Below are 13,567 nucleotides of genomic sequence, written 5' to 3'. Positions count from 1 at the left end.
AATAGAATATGTTGTGTGTGCACATTTGCATGCATATTATTCCAGACTCTCACTATGCAAGAGTGCACATGCACCCACAAGTACACAGTGCTTGAAACCCTTTCATATTGAGCCCTGTTTGCCAAGAATTAGCAGAAGAACAAATGCCATTTTAAAAAGTAATACCTATGATCCATTTTGTAACTGTTCTTTCCAAAGCCCAAACAGAGTAGAATTAATAAAATTGGACTTTATTAAAAAAAATTTAATGCCTAAGGGCCTGCTCCAGCAAACTTTAATTCATGTGAGTAGACCTATTGACTTCACTGTCATGCAGAGACTGGATTATTTTTTTTTTTTAGGACTGGACTCTTCATGCAAATGCAGAAAGCTCTGGGGGAGGAAACATGTCCAAGGAGATCCAGGCTAAAGGAAGAGGGGGAAAGAGGTGGGAAGCTGGCAAGATAATGCAGTCATTTGGGAGCAATTGCAGTGCAACGTGTGCTTAAGCTTCCCAAGCTAGCCTGAGACACACACACCCACACGCAAATCTATGAGTTAAAGGGGCCACTAAAAGTTTTATTCAGAAGTCCCTTTATCCTGCAAGACTCTATATGGTATATATACTGTGCAGGAGTGGAGCCTATATCCAGAAAAGCAGCAGCTTTGTCACATACTCTGTAAAATCTAACTGGCCTGTGGAAGCCAACTGAAGAGTGAAAATGGTCAGCGAAAGACACGCAGCACTTTAATATCCTCTGTTTCTGCTTCTGTGACTATCACAGCTTCCACGGGACTCTTACCTCAACCCCTCACCCTTTCTTGCGGGTGTAAGGCAGGAAAGAAAGATGGGACATTTTTACAGAGCCGTAAAGTAAATTTTCTTACTGGCGCCTTTGGATTGCATGTCAGGTATAAAAATTACCCTGTGTGCTTGAAATACCTCAGGGCGTGCGTTTACATAGTTTGTTTCTATATTTTTATTTTTCTATTTGTCGTATTTATTCATAAGAGAATGTTCCTTTTAAAACAGCCTAGAAGGGAGAAAGGTTGTCCCCCGAAGGGGAAAATAAGTTACATCAGAGGCTCAGAATCTCTTAATGTTTGGCATACTCGAGATAATTCACCATTTCAGAGAATAGCTTTTTGCTAACAATATCCACATAGCAGCTCTGTCTCTCTGATGATCACTAGTTCAGATTTCTGATGCAGTTGTTCCATACATGATGGGGGAAAAGTTCAGCTAAACTACGTATCTCATGGAAATGGTCCATGATGTCTAACAGAACTTGGCGTTTAAAAGTCATGGGGTCTTTATTCCACTGAAACACTACGGAAAAAATGGGATTTCAGAAAATGTGTGCATTCTAGTGTGCATGTTTGTGGGCAATATATATCCGTCATGATATTTATCTCTCATTTCCCAAAGAAACTCAGACTCCTATGACTTTTCTGTTACTTCAGGATTGGAAATAGTGTTGCTGTCTTTTACATAGATCTCTCTTTTCAAGTTGTTCAACCACAAACTGTGACACTGAGACAGCTGTGCATTAAATGCTGGGTATGCAGCAGGCACTGCCAGCTGAGCAGTTTCCAGGCCTAGCTTCAGGTACCCAGCTGACAGGGAGACATTATATCGTACGCCAAAGAAGAGTTAGGTTCCTATCACTCTGTTCACAGCTGAGTAGCGATGGATGCCATGTAAAAGTAGGGCCTGGGACCTTATTTTGCAAGCATTTGACCAGGAAATAGGGCCCCTGTCTGCTCCTAAGAAAGGCTCAACTGGGAGAATGACACTGGCAGCAAATCCCTGAGGTTCTCAAGCTGAAACTAAGAAAGTAAGTTTCTCACAGCAGACAACTGACATAGCCAAAGCAATTTCCTGGATCCCAGGTACACCTGATACTGTCCCTACAACTGGTTCTGCTCTAAACAGATAATGAGATAGTGTACAACTGGGGTGTTTTCTCCCAAGGTAATACTGACAGAAAGAAGAGTGTAATTTTTGCCATTCAGAGCAAGAATTCAGCTTTCCAGGAAAACCAGTAAAAATAGCACAATAGGGAAGCCAGTGGTTCAGGTTCCAAGATTATTGCCCTACAGGTATAGAAGTTTACTGCAAATAAAGCTATTTCCTTCTGTTACATTCCCCCCTCGTAATGACAGTATTTTATTTATTTTAAACACATCTACATATAATTGGTTTTAATTCCTCAAATTTGTAGCACCAGAATGTAATGATAGGACCAGAGTTTACTTCTTTATTTGTTTACTGTTTCTTGAGTAAGTTGGAAGATGCCCACTCCTGCTTTTGAGATGCACTGGATAAAAAGTCAGCTTGCAGAAACTTCTGTTGCTTCCCCAGCCCCCCACTCCCCCAGAAGTACAAAAACATCTAAGTGCCTTATGAAAACAGGGAAGAGTGGTACAAAGAAACCTTCCATAAATTCAGACTTGAACAACCTAACCTAACTTTCTGCTGAAGTGTTTTGGGTTTGTGGGTTTGGTTTTTTTTTTCCTCTGAACAGTGCATTTGTTTTTCTGAGGACAATTACTGCTTATACTCTAGGGTTTACTGCTATTTAGGTATACAGGATACTTGCACTGCATATCAGGAACAGAATAATACCAGTTACTGGTTTAGTTCTCTAAGTTAATAGTATAATTTAAGCTGGAAATCAACATGTTACGCACCTACTAGTGCCTTTAACAGAATCCAGAGATATAGCCTCTTGTGTTGTTTCCTGCTGTTGTCTGCTGTTGTGAGGTGCATAATATATTTGCAGTTTTCTCTGCATCTTAGTAACTGAAAGTCTTTTTTAACTCATTAAGGGACAGAAAATACAGCTGTTTTTCCCCTGTCAAAGCTGTAAGAATTCTTTCCTGTTGCTTTTAGATCATAGCTAGTTAAGAACTCCAATTTCCATTGACTAGCTTGAGCAGCCCTTTTTAAATGCTCAGCTGTCTCAGGCGGGCTTATGGCTATCAAAACTGGATATATGGTGCCCACAATTTATTGTGCTGCTGCTCTTTCATTTCAGCTCTTGAAAGGGCAAAATCTTTGATCTTTGTCGGCAGTACAAAATCATTTCCAAGCAACTACACCATATGTCTTCAATAAGAAAATTTTTCAAAGGTGACTAAATCCAAACCAGTATCTAAACTTCCTCAAATACAGTTCACGCTCCAGAGTTGTGTGCCAGGATTTAATTAACAAAGTCCAATGCTTATATGCACCAGGTACATAGTAATTGCCATATAAGTCAGCAGAAGTACCCATTTAGTTCTGTCCCTTTTGCCTCTTTCAGAGGAAAGTGACAAAAGATCAAATCTCTCCAGGTGATAATTCTGAAAGCACATCACACATATTTTCTTCTTTTCCTGTCAAACAGTTTGTTCTAAAGCATAAAGATGTAAATTGTTGATGCCCTTATTATATCTCTAAACATCATTATTCACATTTCCCTTGTCTAATTTTTCTAAGTAACTGACTTCAGTGGGAGCTTCATTTGTTACTGGAAAAACTCAGCCGGTTTTGCTATCTTGCAGAAGTTGTACAGGTGATGACACGCAGCCCTGTAATATCCCTACAGTAAAGATTCATATTTCACTTTTCATCATCCTGAAAGTGATAGTTTTATAGCCAAATATATTTCATATGTATTGAAAAAGAAATTGAGTTATCTTAAGCCTTCAAATGCTATATTTTACAGCCTTTGGAGGCTACTGCTTAACAGCATCAGGTGCTGTTCCTAGAAAATGTACATAAATAAAGGTTTTCAATCTTACTTCTTCCTCTCTATTGGTGCTGCAGCCACTGGGTTCTCCAAAACACAAACCACTTCCAATATAACCTATTTGTTTCTATAGCACAAATTCTGATTTTGGACAGAACTGGCGTATCGGGTTATGCTACAAAGTCTGTAGCAGAATTACCTCTATGGCAGCTTTCTTTGAGAGAAAAAAACAACTTATTCTGTTGCCGAAATCAGCTTTCACGTGGCTTTAGCCTAATGTGTTCTGAAGTGGCGTTTTACCAGCTTTTCTGTCTTGAGTTTGAAACGACTTTCTAATAAAAATAACCCGAAATAAACGACTACCAGAGAGAACTTGTCTCCGTGCCCTCCAGCCGGCGTTGTCAGACCCAGACGCCCACAAACTCCCTCACGGCACTCGGTTCCGCGAGGAACCCGCGAGCGCGGCGCGCGGGGCGGCCGGCACGGCGCTGGGCCCCGACCGCGGCGCCCAGCAGGGACCCTCCCACCGCGCAGGGCGGCCTTCGCCTCACCTTCTGCGGCCAGAAGTGGCGGTCCGGGCAGCAGCCGAGGCGGCAGGGGGGCGCAGCGGCCACCCGGCGAGGGGCTCCTCAGGTCGGGACGCGAGCGCAGACTGCGGGGAGGGGCTGTGGGGAGCTCGGCCGTCACCCTCAGCGGTGCGATCGCCACGGGCGTGCTGCAGGTAAAGGAGCAGGCCTCGGCGGGCGAGGCGAGGCGAACGCGGCCCTTCGCCGAGAACCGGAGCCGGACTCGACCGGGCGGCAGCCACAGCATCGCCACGGCTCGCCTCAGGGACGCGCGCGGCGGAGCGGACCCGCCCACCGGGGAGGAGCAATGGGCGGCGCTCGGTCCGCATTGGCTACTCGCAGTGCGGCCCGTGCGCGCCAGCGCGCGGGCGGTGCTTTGTGCTGGCGGCGAGTGTGGAGAGGCGGCGGAGTAACGGCCGCGGTAGCGGCGGGTCTCTGCGCCCGCCGCTCGAGGCGGCAGGGCAGCCGACGCGCTCTAAGATGTAGTAAGACCGCGCGCCGGTCCGGCGGGGGCAGGGTAAGAGGTGGCTCCGTGCGCGGGGTGGGCCCGGGTTCCGCCCCGCCCGGCCCCCTCAGGCCGCCCCTCCTGAGCGCTCGCGGGCCCGCCGAGGCGGCCGCGCCACACGGCAGGGAGCGGCGCCAGCCGGTGGGTCCCTGCGGATGGGCTGCGCGCGGCGCCCCCTGGCGCTTGGGCGGTGCTGCCCGCCGGCGCGTAGCCCCGGCTCCAGGCTGCGGCGCACGCGGCGGGGGCGCAGCTGCCTCCCGCGGGAGCGGGCGGTGCCTCTCCGGACGAACCGGAGGGAAGCCGAGCGCTGTCCGCTTGCGTTCTCCTTCCCCAGTTTCAGAGGCCTCAATTCGTTCGGGGTTGTGCTCCTCAAAATCGGCGGCAGCGTGGCTGCCGCTGAGCACCCGCGTCAGAGGCCGCCGGCGCGAGCCGACGGGGAGCGGCAGCTGCAGCCCCGCGCCCCCGGGGTGTCCGCGCTCCCCGCTGCGGCGGTGGTGGTGGCCTGAAGCCCGGGCGCTTGGCTGAGAGCTGTCTAGCGGCAAAGAAGCTGGAGTGAGAGCGTGACCCAGTTTTCAAGCCTCTCCCGGGTAGGAGAGGCCTCGCTGATGTGACGACAGTATCGCTGTCGATGACGTGTAGAGGACAGGTTTGTTCCCGCGTGGGCTCTGGTTGACCCAGCCTACGTTGTGTTTTGTGCGCCCATGCTTTTCTGTTACTCCCTCGCCAGCGTCAGGGTGTTGAGAAGAGGTGAGGATGTTAGGATTGTCTGCAAATCCATTGCCTAGTTACTTGAAAAGGCGTCCTAAGATAAATGAGGTGTAAACAAACCCCCGACCCTGAGGAGTCATCACTTCAGTAGATTGCCGCCGTTGGACCTGAGGGTCTTAAAGTTGAACACAAATGCTGCTGAAAGGCCAAAAGGACAAAGTGCGCCGGGAGCATGTAAATGTGTGTTTAAATAGATGCATTAACACCACCCAAATGTCTTAATTTGGATTTTTCTTAAGTGTACAAGAAGCCGTGTTAGTTATTTTCCTCTCAATGATTTTGCATAGGCGTTAGCCATAAAAGTAGACTGCTGGTTTTTGAAGGCGTATGTTCATACTGAAGACAAATCTGTCAGTCCCAGGTATAAGGAAGCATTATAATAATTTTGCAGTGCTGCTTATTGCTGTAAGTAGGCCTAGTTCCCTTTTTTATTTTGCTGAGTTCACATGCTGCTAAATAGTAACCTGACTTAAATTTTCCTGGGCTAAATACCCTTTTTAAAGGCTCAGACACCTTGAGAAGCCGCTGTCTGATCTTAAAGCTGAAGATTTTGTTTCTTTGCCATTTACTATGTAACATAATTGCTGCTTTGTTGGGTAAATACCTGCTTCCCACTTTTTTCCTGTCATTCTCTATGCTCTTCACAAACTAGAGAGTAGCAATTCATGTTGCAGCTATTCGCTGAGAACTCGGGAGTCCGCTGCTCTTTTGCATGCTGTCACTGTACAGTTTTTACAGTTGTGTTGGGGGCTGTGGAATACCAGACTTTCTCTCCACCAGAAAGTCTTTTGTAACTTAATTGAAACTAACCACTCCTGGTCCAACAGTTGTAGAATTAGTCTTGTATATATCTAGCCGTAACTGGATTGTTTAAACCATAGGTGTAAGGGATATATCTTACAGAAGTAAGGCTCCTACTGTTCCTGCAAAATCCTCTGGATTTTCTATTAATTTTAAATGGTGGTTTTGGAGAATATGAATTTTCAAACCTTGCTTGCGAAGGCATTTCTTTATCACCAAATTTTACATATGACAGTTATAGTTCATGCCTTGTGTAGTAATCCGTGACAAACATGTAAATGCTGTCAGCTTGTTATTGCAGTTACCCTGCACAAAGCTTTTGCTATTATCACAGAATGGTTGAGTTTGGAAGGAACCTCTGGAGGTCGTCTGGTCCAACACCCCTGCTCAAGGAGGGCCACCTAGCAGATTGCCTTAGTCTTTCACGGAGGCTATGCTGCAGTTGAAATAAAATGAAGGTGTTTGGAATGGAGTATCAGATTCCAGGAACATTCATGAAAACTGCAAAATTGAAAGCAAGATTTTTCTAAGAAAATTAAATTTCATATTTGTATCCTGTGAATTCTGGTTCCTTTATTTACTATTTCAAGCAAAGTGTGAATGGAATATCTAATTTCTTGGGAGCTACAATTGTATTTCTAAAAGTGAATTTGTGTAGACGGAAAAAAATATACCTTGCATCTCGGTAGTACTTTTAGGTGTTGCAGTTAATTTGACCCTGGTAACTCACAAGAATGCAGTCAAGCTGACAGGAGATTACTATTTCGGACACTTCTTTGGCAGGGATGGAAACATTTCTTTTCTAATATTCCAGATCATTCATGTTTTGTCTATGTCAGAGTTTTGATTTTCAGGTTGATTAAATTGTTTTAAGTACTTTGATTCACCTTAATGGCCTTTCTGAATGTAACACTTAATTTAAAAATGGAAGTTAGTAGAATTTTATAAAAATGAGCAGTAATGAGTTTACATCACAGTACGTAGTATTAACTAGGAATCTGATAGTTTGCCACATACTGACAATTTCTTGTCTGTCATTATATGCTTTGCATTTCAATCTGAGTAAACTTTGGTAATCAGGTTAAAAACTCATCTTGTTGGTCAGAATAGATGTTTCCAGACTGATTTATTTCTCTCTCCTGCTTTGAATGGAGTTGGGATTAATTAACCTATTTAATAAATGGTAGTGGCACAAACAGGTGCTGCCATGGTTGTAACTGATGCGATACAGTGTAGGATTAGAGCTGGGTAATGAATATATCAGTAGGCTGAAATTACCGTTTAGACTTTGCTCCTGTACATGAGAATAAGGTTACATGCAACAAGCATGGCAAACTAGATTATTATGATTCCTGCTGCAAAAGAATAATAATATTACCCTTTCATGATCTTTTCTCCCTCTGTGTTAGAAAGGGCTTATTGTAAGTGAAGAGATGGTGGTGTAGGACATTGGTGCTGAAACATGCCAGGTCGTTATCACCTTTCCCACAGAGACGTTGAAAATTCAGTTACAGGATGCTAGAAGAGTGGGCAATTGAATATTTATTTGTCATCCTCATAGCGTATGCGTTTGGTTCGAGGATCTATTTCTAAGTATTAATTATTTGATGTTACTGTTAAAAATTGACTTTTACACTTTCATGTAGAACTTTAAGGCTCTAAGTATTGTGGCAGTTGGCATTTTTTCAGGTTGTACTTTTGATTGCTTGAGGGCTACATTCAATGTAGGTAATTTTTTTTTGTACATAGCACATGGGTCCTGGAAGGGAGGGCCGGGGGCAGAGAGAATTCTTGGGATGAGAAAGGGTGAAGAGCAGGCTATTGATGTCTTCAGTGCTAGTACCTAACCTCTGTGAGGTACAGGTTAGTCACTGCTACTTTTCATAAGAAATTGCATGAGTGAATGGAGATACTGCGATGGATGGTGGCAAGAACATCAAATATTCCCGCGTCGTCCTTAATGAGGGATGAGGAAGAGCAAGAACTGGATTTTCAGGAGAAAACGTAAGGTAATAAGTTACTTTCTGCTTAATTTCAGCATCACAGTACCTTATGAGTAAGGTCTGCTGTTCAATACCTGGTTGAAAGTTTGTAGATACCACCCCAAAGCTAACTAAAGTATGTAATGTGTCAAACCTGCTGTGCTCAGAAGAAGAGTGGCACACTCTTAGCAGCTGGGTGCGTGCACACAGAGGCCATTAAAAGACTTTACAAGTTTTAGGACCGTCTTGCTGAGCTGGGACATTTCTTATTTTCTTTTTAATACTTTTCACCTGTTAACTATGGAATGCTATGTAAACTTAACATATGCTTCTCTTAGGACTGTTCCTTTTCTGTCATCTACTTTCCCTTGTTTGCACACTGAATAGTATAGGAGACTATGAAAACTAAAAAAAAAAAAAAAAAGCCCTGCCCTATTGATTTTTCCTAACTGGTTATGTGGTTGTCTCTGGATGCTGTTAACAGTCAACCCCTAAAATGAACTCTTCACAATAGTTCCCTGCTTGACTCTGGGCTTAGCTATGGAATGGCACCTTGTGCTGCTCCATAAAAAGTAATCAAGCAAAACTCTTGGGAAGGTAGATAAACAGTTTTAAGGTCTAACTGGCACTTACCTGCACCATGAGGCTTTTCCCAAGAAGAAATACTGATGTTTATGTAAGACACAAGAGAAGTTTAAAAGGTCAAAGAATGTATAGCAGATGTATGCAACTTCCCTCCCACACAAACAAAACTAGAACTTTATGTTAATACCAACAAAAGCAGGAGTATGTTAGTAGGTGTGTCATTGTTTTTTGCCTTATTTTGGTTTTGCTGTAAGCAAAAATAAACAGAAAGACAGACAAAAAAAAAATCTATGCCAACAGCTGGGAGTACAGTGTCTCTGAGGGTTATCAGCAGGTTAATTCTCCATGGGTACAATGGCAATCTTTGAGTACAGCTGGCGGTTCCAGGTGGGCATAACAAGTTGGTCTTCATCTACATGGCTGTAGGGATCGTTTGGGTCTGTTACTTGCTAAAATAAAGCAAATCTCTGCCTGGATAACTGAAAGAGCACAAATGCTGCTCTCCTGATGTGAACCTCTGGATAAATCTGTTCCACTTAATACTCCACTTTAAAAGTGAAGATTGTTTTACATAAAGACACGCTTGCAATCACTGAACAACTGAGAGAGCTATAGTGAAGTAACTCACTTTACAAGGCAAAACACAGGGCTGGGAAGGGGTGAAAAAAGACAAAGCTTTTGGTAGTGATTTAACATGTTAGTGGCATGTATTACCTGAAAATTGTATTTAATGGGTTTTTGAACTTTTAGTGCATCTGCACAGAGCTGCAAATTCTTAGCTCTGAGATAGGTGGTTTGGTTTTTTTTTTACAGTTACATGTTGTTAAAAATCCTTTTACTACCATTTAATTTGTTTATACACTTAGATTTTTTTTTTCCTGGCTGCATTTGCAAAGACATGCAGAATGGTAGTGCTGTTCCTCAGTCAAGGAAGCATGGAGAATTTTATTTTTTGTCAGCCCTGTTCATGCCTTGACTGTAGTCTTGCTGTCCTGTCTGCAGTACTCCTGGATCAGCAGAGGTCACCTTACTTGAGCAGGGACAGTTTAATCAAACTGTGCTTTCATCACTCCTGTGGTATGTAGGTAGTAGAGGTGAGGTGCAAAGTTGCAACTCTGTCGCTGGATTCTGTAAGCTTTTCTACTTTGTTTTGGAATCACTTAAATCAGGTGAAAACTAGCTCTCATTGTCAGGGATTGGTTTAGTACAATCATAGCTTGCCAGAGTCATCAGGTCTGATGAAACAGTAGCACTTACAGGGGGTGGGGAGGGGGGGAATCTCAGTGCAAAGGAAACATTTGTAGTTGACATTTATTTCCTTATTCCTGGGTCTGCGCTTCTCACCTGTGCATGTTCAGCACAGAGGGTGGGGCTCAGCTCCTTCCTACTCACAAGGGACCAGCTGACCTGTGTGGGGAGAAAGTTTTTTTTCCCCGAGTTTCACTTTGATGGTATTGCACTCCCCTGCGGGAGAACAGAGTAGCAAGATTTGAAGCTTCACTGATTCTTCAGTGCTCACAGAGAGACAAGTGTTCCAATGTACTTAATAGAAAAGAGAGGCTTACTCCACTAGTGCAGACATGAAAAAGTACACCTAATGAACAGAGGTCTGGACAACAGTTGTGATGACATGTATCTATAGTGTAGATAAGCAAACTGTATGTGCTTAGTCCCAGCTGACTACACTGAAGCTAGGGTCCTTTTAGATTACATATATGGAAAAATACCGATGCTAATACGAAGGCTGTAAGTATATGTCAAAATCTAATTAAAATGTTCAATACTAAGAGTATGTGTTGCCTTTTTTTTAACTCTCAAGTGTATAAAATGTTTTGTCTCTGAGCATCTCTTCACAAAATAGCTGGAATTAATGAGCAAAGGCTTATACGTACACAGTTGTTTCTCCTTCACCGAAGTAAATTACAGGTGTGTTCTAAATACAAACCTGCAGTCCTATGATGCTGCTTTTGTGCACGGCACAGGATATCCAGTTAATTGAAGTAACTAGCAATACATCTTTAGAATAAAACTTTGTGCACACCAGTTTGCAAACCTGTTATGAAATACACTTTTATTTATGTTTAGTTGTGAGCAGAGAGGTACATTTTGACCACATTCTGTTGGAAGCTTACATATTACAGAGCTTCTGTGGTTTAGTGCAATAGTTAGTCCTAACCTTCTCATGAACGCAGTCACTATAATCAGTGTTACATTTACCACACTTGCAGCTCACAGCCACAGGGTAGGAATAATACGGGAGGGTGTGATGAGGACAGCCCGGAATCAGTGCTGTTTGATACAACATCTCTTTATATGTGCACACGTTCTGGGACAGAGCACTTTTGAGTAGCAGCTTCTTGCCATTGCTGTCCTACAAAGAAAAAAGAAATGCGTTGTTTCACTGAAGCATACATGAGTGTCAGCAGACTTTTGACATTTTCTCAAAGGTGCAGAAGGCAAACCTCTTTACACTTAGACTGGCTCTGATATTTTCAGCGTACTTCTGTTCAGATCTGTAATTTTGAATCTGCATATGATTGGGGCTCTCTACCCCCACAGGTATGTTCACCTTGCTTTTATGGTTTTAACTAATCTGCTTGGCTCAGAGTGCTAACAATGCTTTGTCATTTGTATTCGCTACCTACTGACCAAGGTGGAACTTGAAATGCTATGTTGAACAATAAAGCTCAAGCATAGTGTTAGGCATGCCTACCTGCGAGATACTCTCCCTCTCCACAGCTAGCTGTCGTAACAGTAGTGAGAGTAGAAGTTACCCAAGTAATTTACATTAAATAAGTGACTAAATAAAATCTGCTTCTGTTCCATCCTGACCCCACCAACTGACTACAGAGGCTCTGCAGTGACAGCAGCAGCCAGTTCTCTGCTATGCCACTGGTGTTATAAACTCCGTAGTTCCAGAAGCTTGGTATTTCTCATCCATACCTTCACAAAAAGCTAACTTGAAAACATGATAGTGTGATTTTTCTGTCTGTGACAAACACTATTAGAATTGGATCATTTACACACAGTTTTCCAGTGAGAATAGGCACTTGTTTTGCAGTGATGGCCATTATAGAAACAACTGCCAAAACCAGAGTAACGTCTTGTACCCGAGTCATGCAAAATCCAGCGCAGATGGTGGTGTTGATGGCCAGGCAGTAGGCACATTCCCTTTTCTCCACATGGATTATATACTCAGAAGGAGCACAAAGTGATGCTGTTTGACCAAAAGTCAGGCCAAAGAGCAGAGACATCACAAAGAAGGGACTCATTGCTAGATGGGAGAAAAAACAAACAAACAAAAAAAGCAAACCCTAAGTAAAATCAGATGTGCCTTCCAGCCCTTTTCTCAGAATTTGACAAGAACAGTTACAATAGTCACAGATTAGAAGTAATCTTAACTTTTTTAGCTACAGCCTGACAAGTTCTTTCTAATCTCAGAGCTTTAATTGAAATAGTACTAACCACTAAACAGAAAAGAAGGGTAAACAGGCCATTAACAACATATAACAAATTCACTTTTTCCTCCACTAAAGCATATTACATGGAACTTTTCACTAATGAGTGATAAAATGCTGACACAGAAAAATAACAGGAGCTAAAGGATTTGCAAATGTGATGTATGTGAGAGAGCATGAGCTCTAGAATTAACCAGAGATGCTAAAATAATATCACTGGTTTAAAAATAATTTTCTAAAGAAAGCTTCTTACAAACTGTTCCAGAGAAAAAGAAACAGCTGTGCGTATCAGGCATACCACTGTATTTTTTACTTTCCAGTTGGCTTAGAGGCATGATGAAATGGGAACACTGCCAAGAATTAAATAATAGATTCAAACAAACTACAATAAAGAACATCAGCAAGGAGTTCAAATCAATGAATCCCCAATTTATCTGTCTCTTGTGTGGACCTCATTTCTCAGACCTGCTGGGGGATCCCAAGAACAAAGCTTTGATTAGCTCCGAGACAATTCCAGGGTCTACTCTATAGCCTCTAAACTACAAACTTTAAATGACAGCATATACAAACATACGGACATCACCCTCTAGTCTCTTCCATCTGTCAGTTTCCCATAGCAAAAGCCATTCATTACACAGTCTGGTTTACCCCATAGCTGCAACAATGCAAGTCTGGAAAGACCAACCTCTTGTCAGCTGAATTCTTCCCTATTACAGGAACCCGATTCTGCCTTGAGCTGGGGGAGGCAGTGACCCAGCATAAGCTCTGTGTGTGCTTTATACTCTCCAGGCTAATTCCAGGCTGATCTTACTGTTTATATAATTGCATCTGAATTGCTGCTTTCTTATCACAAAGTCATCTATTGAAAATTCATACTGAACCACAAAGCAAATGTGATAGGAACAAATGTGTCCACGATATCCTAACCTGGAAACTGGAGCTGGAAATCTAATTATTTTAACAGTCATTCTCCTCTCAGGCTTTTAAACTAACCACTGCTTTAAAAAAGTTATTATTGATGAATTTAATCGCTACACAGGACAGCAACATCATGACAGGAAGGCTAGCAGGGAAATGGAGTCATCCTGAATCACATATGACTAATTCTATACCTATGTTTTGCAGAAGTTTAATGAAGTCTGGTTCACTCAGTTTGCTCGTTACTGGGCAGGCGCAACTGAGAGAT

The 13,567-nt window shown here is 43.0% G+C and overlaps 1 protein-coding gene across 1 annotated transcript; it reads right to left on the bottom strand.

Annotated features, from left to right (window-relative positions):
• Positions 1–11,051: 11,051 nt before the first annotated feature.
• Positions 11,052–12,195, bottom strand: TSHB (thyroid stimulating hormone subunit beta). The gene is made up of 2 exons (XM_009812790.2): positions 12,034–12,195; positions 11,052–11,294 (listed from the first exon to the last, which is right to left on the bottom strand). The coding sequence occupies exons 1-2, from the start codon at positions 12,193–12,195 to the stop codon at positions 11,052–11,054; spliced, it is 405 nt and encodes a 134-aa protein (XP_009811092.1).
• Between the last annotated feature and the right edge of the window lie 1,372 nt (positions 12,196–13,567).

Source organism: Gavia stellata, chromosome 30, assembly GCF_030936135.1.
Source record: "Gavia stellata isolate bGavSte3 chromosome 30, bGavSte3.hap2, whole genome shotgun sequence".
In the NCBI taxonomy this organism is placed as follows: Eukaryota; Metazoa; Chordata; class Aves; order Gaviiformes; family Gaviidae; genus Gavia; species Gavia stellata.
The sequence above is the reverse complement of the archived record's forward strand: the minus strand, read 5'-3'. Positions and strand labels throughout refer to the sequence as shown.

Excerpts from the sequence above, each read along its gene's own strand:
- TSHB (XM_009812790.2), bottom strand. The coding sequence starts at position 12,195 with ATGAGTCCCTTCTTTGTGATGTCTCTGCTCTTTGGCCTGACTTTTGGT. Across the intron at positions 11,295-12,033 it reads CTGGATTTTGCATGACTCGG|GACAGCAATGGCAAGAAGCT; the intron begins GTACAAGACGTT and ends TTTTCTTTGTAG.